Source organism: Periophthalmus magnuspinnatus, chromosome 5, assembly GCF_009829125.3.
Source record: "Periophthalmus magnuspinnatus isolate fPerMag1 chromosome 5, fPerMag1.2.pri, whole genome shotgun sequence".
NCBI classification, from domain to species: domain Eukaryota; kingdom Metazoa; phylum Chordata; class Actinopteri; order Gobiiformes; family Gobiidae; genus Periophthalmus; species Periophthalmus magnuspinnatus.
In genome coordinates, this window is record NC_047130.1 from 8,088,364 (window position 1) to 8,103,692 (window position 15,329).

General features: G+C 39.8%; 2 protein-coding genes across 2 annotated transcripts; both read left to right on the forward strand.

Annotated features, from left to right (window-relative positions):
* Window positions 1–1,915: 1,915 nt before the first annotated feature.
* LOC117370860 (odorant receptor 131-2-like) lies at window positions 1,916–7,302 on the forward strand. Its single transcript, XM_055221824.1, has 4 exons — window positions 1,916–2,109; window positions 2,262–2,372; window positions 4,925–5,063; window positions 6,535–7,302. The coding sequence occupies exons 1-4, from the start codon at window positions 1,916–1,918 to the stop codon at window positions 7,300–7,302; spliced, it is 1,212 nt and encodes a 403-aa protein (XP_055077799.1).
* A 4,130-nt stretch (window positions 7,303–11,432) lies between these two features.
* LOC117370861 (odorant receptor 131-2-like) lies at window positions 11,433–15,313 on the forward strand. The gene is made up of 3 exons (XM_033966404.2): window positions 11,433–11,542; window positions 12,805–12,943; window positions 14,531–15,313. The coding sequence occupies exons 1-3, from the start codon at window positions 11,433–11,435 to the stop codon at window positions 15,311–15,313; spliced, it is 1,032 nt and encodes a 343-aa protein (XP_033822295.2).
* The last annotated feature ends 16 nt before the right edge of the window (window positions 15,314–15,329 follow it).

Here is a 15,329-nt window from a genome sequence, read left to right on the forward strand (position 1 = left end):
GTGGTTTGCTTCGTTCACAGATGTTTAACACTCAACGCTTTACTCTCAAAAAGAAAACACTCTCTTCCACCTTGTGATGCAATGTGGCAATAAAGGAAATGCTCCACTGTGTTTTTAAACTTCATACACCTTCACTAGAATCATTTGGATAATTTCAGCCTGAAATTGCCAATCTGTACTGAACTAAAGGTAAACGGTAGCTGTTAACTTGAAAGCTACCACTTCATGACATCATATGGTGGTGAATAATTTTTGGTTGATGTTTGGGTCAGTCCATCTTTGTGAGCACCAGAAGGGTGTTTGCTTGTTTGTAGCACTACCTGTAGCATCTTGCTTTCTTACCAAGAACAATCTGCTCAGCACAAAATGCACCATAATGTATTTATTTGGGAAATTACAAATTGTAGACAGTCAAATTGTGAAAAGGGCATCTAATATACAGTATCAACTGAGAGGAGTGGACTATTTAGTAAGCATCACCTGAACTGAGAGGAAAAGGTTCTGTGTCTATGTGTGTGGGGTCTACCTGTGGGACAGTCTGGAGGAGCAGCACAAGCATTGCACATAAATTCACAAATTTAAGAAAATGCATACAAAAACTCATATTTTCACAGTATAGAAGAGAGCTGCTATAAGGCACTTTATACTGTATTTATTTCATTATTATCACTGCTGTTACTGCTTAATTAATACATTAATATTTTGAGATATGTGTGACTTTTTAATACATGTGCAGGAAGCATTCTAGAAATTTATTTTTGTATTTCAGAAGCCTTCCATGATGAGCACATGATCAAGGCCAGTTACGTCACCCGGACTGGTGTTATGAGGCCCCACCCTGGAGCCATGCCTGGTGTGGGTGCTCGCCAGCGAGTGCCTGGTGGCCGGGCTCAGCCTGAAGGAGCAACGTGCGGCTGTCACTCCCACCACCTGCAGGAGGAGCCGTGGAAGACTGGTGCAAGGAGATCTGGGTGGCAGTCGAAGGCAGGCTCGGTAACCGGGTCTCCGGACATGGAGACTGGTCTGGGGACATGGAATGTCACCTCGCTGAGGGGGGAAGTAGCCTGAACTTGTGCAACAGGTTGAGCGTTACAGACTGGATATACTCGGCCTCACCTCCCCGCACAGCTTGGTCTCTGGAACCCAACTCTTTGAGAGGGACTGGTCCATTTCTCTGGCGTTGATGGTGTGGGTTTGGTCATTGCCCCACAGCTCAGCCGCCTCGGAGTTCACCCCGGTGACCGGGAGGGTCATGTCCCTGCGCTCTTCAGGACGGGGACAGGCCTTTCACTGTTGTGGTGGCCTATGGGCCAAACAGCAGTGCAAAGTACCCGGCCTTCTTGGAGTCCCTGGGAGGGGTACTAGACAGTGCACCGACCGGGGACCCCGTTGTTCTCCTGGGGGACTTCAATGCCCATGTGGGTAATGACAGTGACATTTGGAGGGGCGTGATCGGGAAGAAGGGCCTTCCTGATCTGAACCCGAGTGGTGTTCTGTTATTGGACTTCTGTGTTAGTCACAGTTTGTCCCTAACGAACACCATGTTCTACCACAAGGGTGTCCTTCAGTGCACGTGGCACCAGGACACCCTAGGTTGGAGGTCGATGATCGACTTAGTTGTCTTATCATCTGACCTCCGGCCGTGTGTCTTGGACACTCGGGTGAAGAGAGGGGCAGAGCTGTCAACCAATCACCACCTGGTGGTGAGTTGGATCCGCTGGCGGAGGAGGAAGCTGATAGACCTGGCAGGCCCAAGCATATCATGTGGGACTGTTGGGAATATCTGGTGGAGCCCTCTGTCAGGGGGGTCTTCAACACGCACCTCCGGGACAGCTTCTCCCAGATCCAGGGGGAGGCTGGGTACAGGGATTCCAAGTGGGCCATGCTCTCTGACATGGATGGATATTATTAATTCATGCCCCCAAACCCGGTGGTAGACACCGGAAGTAAGGGATGCCGTCAGGCTGAAGAAGAAGTCCTGTCGAGACTTGTTGGCTTGTGGGCCAAGCGTGCCATGGCTCGTGCTGTCGCAGTAACAAAAACATGGGGTTGGGAGGAGTTCGGGGAGGCCATAGGGGAGTACTACCAGATGGCTTCAAAGAAATTCTGGTAAACCATCTGACACCTTAGGAGGAGGAAGCAGTGCTTTACCAAGACTGTTTATAGTGCGGGTGGAGAGCTGCTGACCTGACTGGGGATGTTGTCGGCGGTGGAAGGAATACTTTGAGGATCTCCTCAATCCCGCTATCATGTCTACCAAGGAGGAGCATGACTCCACCCAAAGGGGACCTGGAGGAGGACTTGTCCATCACCCTAGCTGAAGTCACTGAGGTGGTTGGCAAGGTAGTGGGAGTGGAGGAGATCTGTCCAGAGTACTTGTGAAGCTGTCTTAGTTGACACATGTCTGCAACATCGCATGATGGTTGGGGACAGTACCACTGGATTGAAAGACCGGGGTGGTGGTCCCTCTGTTTAAGAACAGTGACCAGAGGGTATGGTCCAGCTACAGGGGAATCACATGGAAGTCCACTTGTGTTTTGTTGATCTGGAGAAGGCACGCGACAGAATCTCATTTCTGCTGTTTCAGAATCAGAATCAGAATCACTTTTATTGATCCCCGAAGGGAAATTCTCTTAGTTAACAGATGCCACAACCACAGGATAGAATTAAGAATAAAAATAAAAAGTCATTTAAATAAGAATAAAATTTGTGCATCTCACAAAATCACACACTATTTACATCGATGTACAAAATGGAATATTGGAGTATTGAAGTGTTTGGTTACAGAACGGAGTTTAACAGTTTGATGGCGACAGGCAGGAAAGATTTCCTGTGTCTCTCAGTGGAGCAGCGTGGCAGTAACAGTCTGTGGCTGAACGAGCTCTTCAGAACGAGCTGTTTGCAGATGATGTTGTCCTGATGGCTTGATCGAGCCAGGACCTGCAGCAGGCACTGGGGCGATTTGCAGCTGAGTGTGAAGCGGCTGGGATGAAAATCAGCTCCTCCAAATCCAAGGCCTTGGTTCTTGACCGGAAAAAGGGCGCTTGCCAGTGCAGCATCGGTAGTGATACAATCGCTGTATCGGACTGTCATGGTAAAGAAGGAGCTGCGTCGAAAGGTTAAGCTCTCGATATACATCAAATTATGTTCCTACTCTCACCTATGGTCATGAGCTTTGGGTAATGACCAAAAATTGTGGATGTCCGCAAGGTGGCTGGGAACTCTCTGAGAGATAGGGTGAGGAGCTCAGTCACACGGGAGGTACTTGGAGTAGAGCTGCTGCTCCTCTACGTTGAGAGGAGCCAGGTGAGGTGGCTCAGGCATCTGGTCTGGATGGCCCCTGGACGTCTCCCTAGGGAGGTGTTCCAGGCATGTCCCACCAGGAGGAGGCCCTGGAGGAGACCCAGGACACGCTGGAGGGATTATGTCTCTAGGCTGCCCTGGGAATGCCTTGTGATCCCACCAGAGGAGCTGAAAGATGTGTCTGGGGTGGGGGAAGTCTGGGAGTACCTGATTAGACTGCTGCCCCTGCGACCCAGTTCCAGATAAACAGAAGAAAAAGGGTGGATGAATGAATGGATATTATTAATTCATTAGCCAAAGTTAAATCTGTCAGCTGGACAAAAAGTTGTAAGAGTGAAGACATTTCACTGCTCATTTAAGCTGCTTCTTCAGTTCTGATCAGATTGCTGGTGGACACTGCCTTATATCTATCTGAAGGGAGGAGTTAAGTACACTTAAACTGTAAATTGCTAGTTTACAGTTTCTGTACCTACATATACATACATTCTGTATGCATATTTATTGTTGTATATATATTTTGTGTGTGTGTGTGTATATATATATATATATATATATATATATATATATATATATATATATATATAAACACACACGCGCGCACACACACACACACATATATATATATATATATATATATATATATATATATATATATATATATATATATATATTTATTTATTTATTTATTTATTTTTGTACATATTTTGTTCTGAATGTTACGAGAATATTTCTTCGTCATGTGATAAAAATTAGCAGTTGTTGTTGAATCATCCCAAATTAGGACAGAGGTTTTCCATGCTCTTTGCTAGATTTCAGACCTTTCTGAATTTGAAAAGAATGTAGAAGGGGCTGGCAGGTCAGGCAATGGACCCCCTAATAAAAAACCTCCAACCCCAACCCCCCACCCCAACAAAAGGTTGCATCCTGCTACTTATTTGGTGCTAAAATGGTGCTACATGACATCTTGACCCCCTGCTGGTCAGTGCGTGTTTGATTTGAATGTAGTATTAGCATTCTTTGGATACAAGATTTGATAGTCATCAAAGAAGCCCCACAATATGATCGCCATTTTATCACTATCCATTAACTTAATAAACTTAATCCAACAATGTGCCCTGATGTTGTGTTTCTACCAAATGAGAGGCAAATCATAATGATTCATGAATGAGGCCCAAAGTGCTTTACACCATGGGATGAGTCACTAATTCAAACACACAGTTTTAGAAAACATGTTTTAATTTTGAGTAACTCTAGAAAATATTTTTAAATCTTAAATAACTCCTCTTCTGTCTTAACATGCTTCTGTATCAGTGAAAATTCTAAGCACGTGATGATAATCCCAAGACATCATTAAATCCTATAAATAATCTATCATGAGACATCTGTATCACAGCATCTTCCAGTGTCAAAGGAGGAACCAGATGAGGAGATCTTCTAATCTACTGTGATGTGCATGAAAGGTATTGTTTGATTATTTACTACTAAATCTCTTGATCTGGTCCATATTCCCAATATTAACATGAATGAACAAATTTCATTTCTGTGTACATTTCCATTGTAAACTTTGATCTTACTAAACCAGTGTTTTTGTTTCAAGGATATTTCCAATGAATTTCTCCAGTTTTGGTTCTAATTCGACTCCTGTGGTGGTAAGAGAAGATCTGAAGACTGCAATTATGAAAAATATCATCACCGTGACTCTCTGTCTCTCCATCAACTACATTAATGCAACTCTGGTTTATATTTTTATGAAGCATGAGGTTAGTTAAGTAGTATAAAAATTAACAGTGGTCCTTTAATGCAAGGGGATGTCAGAATATTAAATGTCATTGTTAAGGTATAGATTGAGAAATGGCAATATTTATCTGTATTTTTTATTTTATTTTTTTTCAATTATCTTCCTAGGGTATTCAAAAATACTGGCTTTTCTTTTGATGTGACATCATTTACAATCAGGTCCATGTGGGGTTTGATGGTCTTCCCTTTCTTTCTGTGCCCATGTGAGGCTTCTAATAGAATGACCCGGTTCGTTACTATTTCTGGATTGTGATGGGGTTGAGATGTGACTGTCATTCTTCTTCCAGCACTTTTGTTACTTATTGAGGGAACGGTGTATGACACTATAAAACTGTGGAATGTGTCGTGCCATTATATATTAAACTCTGAACTCTCAGTATTGACATATCGGTGCCATCCAGAGATTCCTCCATTTGCTTTGTTAAAATCTAAAGCTCTGAACCATAACATAAAATTGTCTCTACTGAAAGAAACTGGTGCCTTATTGTGTTGTGTTGTCTGCAAAGTTAGACAATGTCCAAGCTGTGACATTAAGCTCCAGTTCAGCTTCAGTTATCCACAGCCTTTTTTTTCAGAGTGTAGTCCAATACCATAATAATAGTATTACAATGAAGTACAAACTTGTCAGCAGATCCACCATACTCTTAGGTTGTTTTTTTTGTACACTCAAATGGTTGTTTTGATAATGTTTGGAGGTATGTCATACACTTGAAGTATTAGCAATCTTTTACCTCTATGTTGACGGTTATCGGTAACATTTCTCTCTATTGAAATAAGAACGATTTGTCCCATACTGAAACAGAGTTTTGCCCCAAAAAATAAAAAATCTTAAAAATGAAACTAAATATAGTGGTCCCTCTTTTATCCTTGCGTTCTAAAAATAACCCATAATAGGAGAAATACGAAGTACTCAGCTTTATTTTTTACAATTATTATATATGTTTAAAGGCTGTAACACACACACACACACACACACATTATACATTTTTCTCAGACAGGCATTAACATTTTCTCACATTTTTCTCTTGTTTGATTAATTAATAGTGACTCATGCATGTTTCACAGTTCCTCTGACCATGTTTCTTCGTCCTGGCACCACTTTGCTGTAGTTTCGATCAAACATTGATATAAATATGGCTGAACGCACTCTGTACTGTACAGGAGACACGACGCGGAGGAGATTGATTAACAATGTTCTACAGTCCCTTAGCCAATCAAGATGCAGAACACAATGCACATTCACACACTGTAAAAAAAAGCATACAAAATTGCACACACAAAAAATCTGCGAAACAGCGAGAACGCGAAAGGTAAACCTCGTTATAGCGAGGGAAAATTGTAAATCATATATTTTATATTCAACTCATGTTAAAAAGTACTTCCTACTTTATTGCTGTGTACATCAATATACAGTAACTTTTCTGTGTCCCGCAGATATTCAAAATGAATCCTCGCTACATCCTCTACATCCACTTGGTCATCAACGACATCATCCTGTTGACACTGCTGACCCTCATCCAAGTGTTGCTCTACATTGTTTACATGCTCCATGTGTGGTTGTGCATTATTTTCCTTCTGTTTTCTTTACCTATTAATTTAAACAATCCTATGACTCTTGCCTTCATGGCCATTGAGTGCTATGTTGCTGTCTGCTTCCCTCTGCGACACTCACAGATCATTACAGTTAAGAAAACATACATTGCCATTGCCTTCATTTGGCTGATAAGTGTGCAGTCTGTTCTTCCAGATCTCTTTGTTGCTTTAGCTACAGAACGTCTTGACTTTTTTCAGTCTCAAGTGTTTTGTCAAAGGCAAGATGTTTTCAGATTTCCTGGCACAGATAAGAAAGAAACAATCTTTAATGCTGTATTAATGGGCATTGTGTGGCTGACTCTTATCTACACATATTTCAAAATACTGTTCACAGCAAAATCGGCTTCAGCTGACGCCAAAAAGGCCAGAAACACAGTCCTGCTTCACAGCTTCCAGTTAATGCTCTCCATGCTCACATATTTGTATACTGCACTTACAATAGAACTTATTTATTTATTCCCTCAGAGTGCGTCTAATGTTCGCTTTGTTGTCGCCACAATAGTCAATGTGATGCCACGGCTAGTCAGTCCACTTGTTTATGGGATACGAGATAAAACCTTTAGGAAATATTTGAAGATTTATTTTTTTTTGTGGGAAAAAAAGGAATGACATTCAATTTACTTGATGTAAATTACTGATTTTATTTGAGGTCATTGTCATGTTGGGTCTTGAGTATTTCGGTCATCGTCTTACTTTTTTCAAAACACTGAGAGGAATTTTAGACAAATAAAAATACAGAAAAAATATATCGGTGCCCCTTTTTCTAACAGAATTCTCACTTATTAGATTAAATGTTATTAGAGTTATTAGATTATTAGATATAAATGTACATAGCTAATCTGCTAGCTGCCACATTCCAAATAGGAATTGAGCATGGGCATGCTTTTGGCTCTTTCTGCAGCCGTAATTGTTGCTGTCAGGCTCAATATTTTGGTCCTAAAATGTTCATATTAACACACTCTACATCTTCATGGCATTTTTTTTCACATTAATAACAGACAAATCAGGCAGCTTCTTTGCCTGAGGTCCCTTCTGCTAGTTTTAGCAACAGATTTGATTGACTTTGGTGCTAAGTGCTCCCTGCTAAAAAAAGCGGTGTGGGCGGGAAGGGGCATTACCGTCCCACAGCCCCGCTCTGGATTGGTGCTTTGATCGCTATGATACTCATGATCAGAATTCCAAATATGGAACTCTGCTCCAAATGAATGCTCCCTATAACTGCTCGCCTTCATTTGATCAACTTTATTTGACTGGAGCAGAACGCTCCAGTCAATTTTTTATTTTTTTATATATATATTTAGCAGCTTTTATCATACAATGCATACTGTAAGAAACATTTAACTGGAAGAGAATGAAATTATAATCACATACAGTGGGGCAAGAAAGTATTTAGACAGCCACCAACTGTGCAAGTTCTCCCACTGAAAAAGATGAGAGGACTGTATTTTTCATCATAGGTACACTTCAACTATGAGAGACAATATGAGAAAAAATATCCAGAAAATCACATCAAAACAATTTATTTACAAATTATGGTGGACAATAAGTATTTGGTCAATAACAAAAGTACATCTCAATACTTTGTTATATATCCTTTTCTGACAATGATAGAGGTCAAACATTTTTTGTAAGTCTCCACAAGGTTTTCACACACTGTTGCTGGTAGTTTGGCCCATTCCTCCTACAGATCTCCTATCGCTGTCGCTGAGCAACACAGCCTTTCAACTCCCTCCAAAGATTTTTTTATGGGGTTGAGATTTGGACTCTGGCTAGACCATTCCAGGACCTTGAAATGCTTCTTATGAAGTGTGTTTGGGATCAGTGTCATGCCGAAAGACCCAGCCATGTTTCATCTTCAATGCCCTTGCTGATGGAAGCAGGTTTTCACGCAAAATCTCACGATAGATGGCCCCATTCATTCTTTCCTTTACATAGATCAGTTGTCCTGGTCCCTTTGCAGAAAAATAGCCCCAAAGCATGATGTTTCCACCCCTATGCTTCACAATAGGTATGGTGTTCTTTGGATCCAACTCAGCATTCTTTCTCCTCCAAACATGACAAGTTGAGTTTTTACCAAAATGTTCTATTTTGGTTTCATCTGACCATATGACATTCTCACAATCCTTTTTCTGGATCATTCAATTGTTCTCTAGCAAACTTCAGACGGGCCTGGATATGTACTGGCTTAAGCAGGGGAAACGTCGGGCACTGCAGTATTTGAGTCCCTGGCGGTGTAGTGTGTTACTAATGGTAGCCTTTGTTACTTTGGTCCCAGTTCTCTGCAGGCCATTCACTAGGTCCCCCGGATGGTTCTGGGATTTTTACTCACCATTCTTATTATTTTGATGCCACGGGGTGAGATCTTGTGTGTAGCCCCAGATCGAGGGAGATTATCAGTGGTCTTGTATGTCTTCCTTTTTCTAATATTTGCTCCCACAGTTGATTTCTTTACACCAAGCTGCTTACCTATTGCAGATTCAGTCTTCCCAGCCTGGTGCAGGTCTACAGTTTTGTTTCTGGTGTCCTTTCTTTGGTCTTGGCCATAGTGGAGTTTTTGAATCTGACTGAGGTTGTGGACAGGGGTTTTTTATACTGATAACAAGTTCAAACAGGTGCCATTAATACAGGTAACGAGTGGAGGACAGAGGAGCCTCTTAAAAAAGAAGTTGCAGGTCTGTGAGAGCCAGAAATCTTACATGTTTGTAGGTGACCAAATATTTATTTTACCAAGGAATTTACCAATGATTTCGTAAAAAAAACCTACAACGTGATTTCCTGGATTCTTTCCCCCCATTCTGTCTCTCATAGTTGAAGTGGACCTATGATGAAAATTACTGGTCTCTCTCATCTTTTTAAGTGAGAGAACTTGTACAATTGGTGGCTGACCAAATACTTTTTTGCCCCAATGTATATGGCATTTAATGCTAAAACTAAAATCAGATGTATTCATAGACTGTATAAAGAAGTGTCCCAGTGTGACGTCACCCATTTGGCTCTAGTCAAATGAAGCTCATCGAGGTTAGCAGTTATATGGGCAAATTTGGAGCTGAGTTGTGTTCTATCTACGAAATACAGTTTTCGAGATATTTCCTATGCCGTGTTGTTAGTGATTGTCTGCCTGACCCTTTTGTACATATATTGTAAAATACTCCTTGCAGCGCAATCGGCAAGCACGGATGTGAAGAAGGCCCGAAACACAATTCTCCTGCATAGCTTTCAACTAATGCTTTCCCTCCTCACTTATCTCAATAATGTTGTAGAGGCTGGCCTAAGACACTTGTTTCCTAATAGTATTGTGATTATTAGATTCTTCATAACCATCTTAATCACCATCATACCTCGTCTGGTCAGCCCACTGGTCTATGGTCTCAGAGATAAAATGTTCAGGAAATACCTAAAGTACTTTTTTTTGTGTATAAAAACAATCAAATAGATATTTGAACTATTGGGTTCTAATAGGAAATGTTGAAACCTTCAATTATTAATATTCTTTGGGACTGTGAACAAATAAAAACTTAAGGGGCTCAAACGAGTTGGCGTCATTTGAACTTAATCTGCCATGTGGAAATAAAGGCTTTTAAATCATTTTAATTTTTGAGTGCCTCAGTTTTTTCAACATTTTCAACTGTAAAAGACAAGTAAAACTCATGTCTAGAAGAGATCATTTTCATTGTTTCTGTAATAAGAAATTAGACAGATTTGTTTAAATTCATACCTTTGCTTTAGGTAAAATCATCAGGGTACAGTTTAATTCTGTTTGATGTAATCTAGTAAATCATCATATTCAATGCATTTCTCACTTGAGAACTCAAAACGTTATTTTCCAGTGAGTATTAAAGAAGAAGTATGTACCATTTTTACCTCACTGAACATCTTTGTTAGTCTCTGTGATGGTGAAATATGTCTTTTCAGGGTGTTTTAAACATCCATGGTCTCCACCTGCAGTCTCTACCTCAAGTGGAGGAGTTGATTTATTTATTTATTTGATAGGGACAGCGCATATTAACGAACATCTGTAAACACAGTGTAAATATGCCAGATTATAGCAAAAAATACTAATTTCCATATGTTGTCCCTAGGCAGGTACACAGACAACAAATACAACATAGACATTACAAAAATACAATAAAAGCAGCTAAAGGTGCTCACAGACCTGGTTTTCCTTCAGCCACAGTTTAAGGTGCAGTTTGAATGTGGACAGAGATGAACATTCTCTTATTGTCAGAGGAAGACTACTCCAAATATGAGTCCCTTTAACAGAGAGCACGGTTTGTCCAAATTTTGTGCGTCTGTGTGGTACATCACAATCTCCTCGAGATGTGGCCCTGGTTCCCATCCCAGTCACAGTCTTTAATTTGATAAAGTCTTTCAGCGGAGGAGGAGCGAGTCCTTGTAGAACTTTAAATATAAAACAAGCATTTTTAAACTGTATAAAATTATCAAAATTCAACCAAATATATTTTTCTAAAACAATACAATGGTGAAAGGAGTTAGTTTTTTTGTCAAAGATTTTTATGGCTTTTTTAAAGAGGGATTCGATTGTTTTTTGTGTTGTGCCAGCAGCAAGTGACCAGGTGGTTATGCAATATTCAAAATGAGAAAAAATCATTGAATGTAAAAAAAAAAGTTTAGCTGAGTGCTGTGTCATAAAAGGCCTTACATGTCTAAAATTTAGAGTTCAGGTGTCTCGGGGTCTTGTTCACGAGTGTCTCGGGGTCTTGTTCACGAGTGAGGGACGGATGGAGTGTGAGATTGCCAGACAGATCGTTGCAGTGTCCGTAGTGATACAGTCGCTGTATCGGACTGTTGTGGTAAAGACACCTGGCTCTTCCAAGTTGAGAGAAGCCAGGTGAGGTGGCCCATTCATCTGGTCTGGATGCCCCCTGGTCCGGGCAAGTCTGGGAGTCCCTGCTTCGACTGCTGCCCCCGCGTCCCAGTTCCGGATAAGCAGAAGAAAATGGATGAATATTATTAATTCATTAGTTATAATAAAAGCCAAAGTTAAATCTGTCAATTGGAATAAAACTTGTAAGAGTAAAGACGTTTCACTGCTCATCCAAGCTGCTTCTTCAGTTCTGGTCAGATTGTAGGTGGAAACTGTCTTATATCTATCTGAAGGGAGGAGCTAACTACACTGAAACTGTAAATTGCTATTGTTTACAGCTCCTGCATGTATATTTATTTTTGTATATATATTTTGCTAAGAATGTTACGAGAATTTTCAAGAGATGTCTTCGACATGTGATACAAATTAGCAGTTGTTGTTGAACCATACCAAATTAGGACAGAGGTTTTTCATGCTCTATGCAAGATTTCAGACCTTTCTGAATTTGAAAAGAATGTAGAAGGGGCTTGCAGGTCAGGCAATGGACCCCCTAATAACAAACCTCCACCCTCCATCCACAAATTAAAAAAAGGCTGCACCCTGCCAATTATTTGGTGCTAAAATGGCGCCACAGGACATCTTGACCCCCTGCTGGTCAGTGTGTGTTTGATTTGAATGTAGTATTAGCATTCTTTGGATACAAGATTTGATAGTCATCAAAGAAGCCCCACAATATGATCGCCATTTTATCACTATCCATTAACTTAATAAACTTAATCCAACAATGTGCCCTGATGTTGTGTTTCTACCAAATGAGAGGCAAATCATAATGATTCATGAATGAGGCCCAAAGTGCTTTACACCATGGGATGAGTCACTAATTCAAACACACAGTTTTAGAAAACATGTTTTAATTTTGAGTAACTCTAGAAAATATTTTTAAATCTTAAATAACTCCTCTTCTGTCTTAACATGCTTCTGTATCAGTGAAAATTCTAAGCACGTGATAATCCCAAGACATCATTAAATCCTATAAATAATCTATCATGAGACATCTGTATCACAGCATCTTCCAGTGTCAAAGGAGGAACCAGATGAGGAGATCTTCTAATCTACTGTGATGTGCATGAAAGGTATTGTTTGATTATTTACTACTAAATCTCTTGATCTGGTCCATATTCTCAGTATGAACATGAGTTTAATTTCTGTTTAAATTTCCATTGTAAACTTTGATCTTACTAAACCAATGTTCTTGTCTCGAGGATATTTCCAATGAATTTCTCCAGCTCTGGCTCTAATTCGACTCCCGTGGTGGCAAGAGAAGATCTGAAGACTGCAATTATGAAAAATATCATCACCGTGACTCTCTGTCTCTCCGTCAACTACATTAATGCAACTTTGGTTTATATTTTTATGAAACATGAGGTTAGTTAAGTAGTATAAAAATTAACAGTGGTCTTTTAATGCAAGGGGATGTCACAATATTAAATGTCATTGTTAAAGGTATAGATTGAGAAATGGCAATATTCATCTGTATTTTATTTATTTATTTATTTTACAATTGTCTTCCCAGGGTATTCAAGTCCACAAATCAATTAATCCTTAAACCCCTTGTTGAAGTTTTCTGAAGTCACAATATTAATTTCAAATGATTTACTAAAATGTCTTGGCACAGTGACTTTCCAGTGATACCTGAATGGTCTCATTATTTCCTATTTCAACCTACTTACGCTACCCATAGATGAGGCTGTCTTTGACTGTCCAGCTTTCTCCACACACACTGTGGGCTTTTCTTTTGATGCGACACCAGTTACAATCAGGTCCATGTGATGGGGTCGAGATGTGACTGTCATTCTTCTACCGGCATTTTTGCTACTTATTGAGGGAATGGTGTACGACACTGTAGAACTGTTGAATGTGTCGTGCCATTTTATATTAAACTCTAAACTCTCAGTATTGACATATCGGTGCCATCCAGAGATTCCTCCATTTGCTTTGTTAAAATCTAAAGCTCTGAACCATAACATAAAATTGTCTTTACTGAAAGAAACTGGTGCCTTATTGTGTTGTGTTGTCTGCAAAGTTAGACAATGTCCAAGCTGTGACATTAAGCTCCAGTTCAGCTTCAGTTATCCACAGCCTTTTTTTTCAGAGTGTAGTCCAATACCATAAAAATAGTATTACAATTAAGTAGAAACTTGTCAGCAGATCCACCATACTCTTTGGTTTTTGTATACACTCAAATGGCTGTTTTGATAATGTTTGGAGGTATGTCATACACTTCAAGTATTAGCAATCTTTTACCTCTATGTTGACTCTCAGATGCTTTTTGGAAGTCGGTAACATTTCTCTCTATTGAAACGACGATTTGTCCCATACTGAAACAGAGTTTTGCTCAAAAAAATAAAAAATCTTAAAAATGAAACTAAATATAGTGGTCCCTCTTTTATCCTGACGTTCTGAAAATAACCCACAATAGGAGAAATCCATGAAGTAGTCATCTTTATTTTTTACAATTATTATATATGTTTTAAGGCTGTAACACACACACACACACACACATTATACACTTTTCTCAGACAGGCATTAAAATTCTCTCACATTTCTCTGAGGTTTAATTAATTAATAGTGACACGTGTATTTCACAGTTCCTCTGACCATGTTTCTTTGTCCTGGCACCACTCCGCTGTAGTGTCAATCAAATTGATATAAATATGGCTGAACACATTCTGTACTCTACAGGAGACACGACACGAAGGAGATTGATTAATAGTGTTCTACAGTCCCTTAGCCAATCAAGACGCAAAACACAATGCACGTTCATACACTGTAAAAAAAAGCATACAAAATTGCACAAAAAAATCTGCAAAACAGCGAGAACGTGAAAGGTAAACCTCGTTATAGCGAGGGAAAACTGTGATTCAAATATTCTGTATTCAACTCATGTTAAAAAGTACTTCCTACTTTATTGCTGTGTACATCAATATACAGTAACTTTTCTGTGTCCCGCAGATATTCAAAATGAATCCTCGCTACATCCTCTACATCCACCTGGTCATCAATGACATCATCCTGTTGACATTGCTGACCCTCATACAATTGTTGATCTACATTCTTTACACGCTCCATGTGTGGTTGTGCATTATTTTCCTTCTGTTTTCTTTACCTATTAATTTAAACAATCCTATGACTCTTGCCTTCATGGCCATTGAGTGCTATGTTGCTGTCTGCTTCCCTCTGCGACACTCACAGATCATTACAGTTAAGAAAACATACATTGCCATTGCCTTCATTTGGCTGATAAGTGTGCAGTCTGTTCTTCCAGATCTCTTTGTTGCTTTAGCCACAGAACGTCTTGACTTTTTTATATCTCGCGTGTTTTGTCAAAAGCAAGATGTTTTTAGATTTCCTGGCATAGATAAGAAACATACGATCTTTAATGCTGTATTAATGGCCATTGTGTGGCTGACTCTTATCTACACATATTTCAAAATACTGTTCACAGCAAAATCGGCTTCAGCTGACGCCAAAAAGGCCAGAAACACAGTCCTGCTTCACAGCTTCCAGTTAATGCTCTCCATGCTCACATATTTGTATATTGCACTTACAATAGAACTTATTTCTTTATTTCCTCAGAGTGTGCATGCTATTCGCTTTGCTGTTGCCACAATAGCCAATGTGATGCCACGGCTAGTCAGTCCACTTGTTTATGGGATACGAGATAAAACTTTTAGGAAATATTTGAAGATGTATTTTTTTTGTGGGAGGAAAAGTAATGATATTCAATTTACTTGATGTAAATTACTGATTT

Excerpts from the sequence above, each read along its gene's own strand:
- LOC117370860 (XM_055221824.1), top strand. The coding sequence starts at position 1,916 with ATGCCCCCAAACCCGGTGGTAGACACCGGAAGTAAGGGATGCCGTCAG. Across the intron at positions 2,110-2,261 it reads ATGGCTTCAAAGAAATTCTG|GAGGAGCATGACTCCACCCA; the intron begins GTAAACCATCTG and ends ATGTCTACCAAG. Across the intron at positions 2,373-4,924 it reads GTGGAGGAGATCTGTCCAGA|TTTTGGTTCTAATTCGACTC; the intron begins GTACTTGTGAAG and ends GAATTTCTCCAG.
- LOC117370861 (XM_033966404.2), top strand. The coding sequence starts at position 11,433 with ATGGAGTGTGAGATTGCCAGACAGATCGTTGCAGTGTCCGTAGTGATA. Across the intron at positions 11,543-12,804 it reads TCCAAGTTGAGAGAAGCCAG|CTCTGGCTCTAATTCGACTC; the intron begins GTGAGGTGGCCC and ends GAATTTCTCCAG. Across the intron at positions 12,944-14,530 it reads ATATTTTTATGAAACATGAG|ATATTCAAAATGAATCCTCG; the intron begins GTTAGTTAAGTA and ends TGTGTCCCGCAG.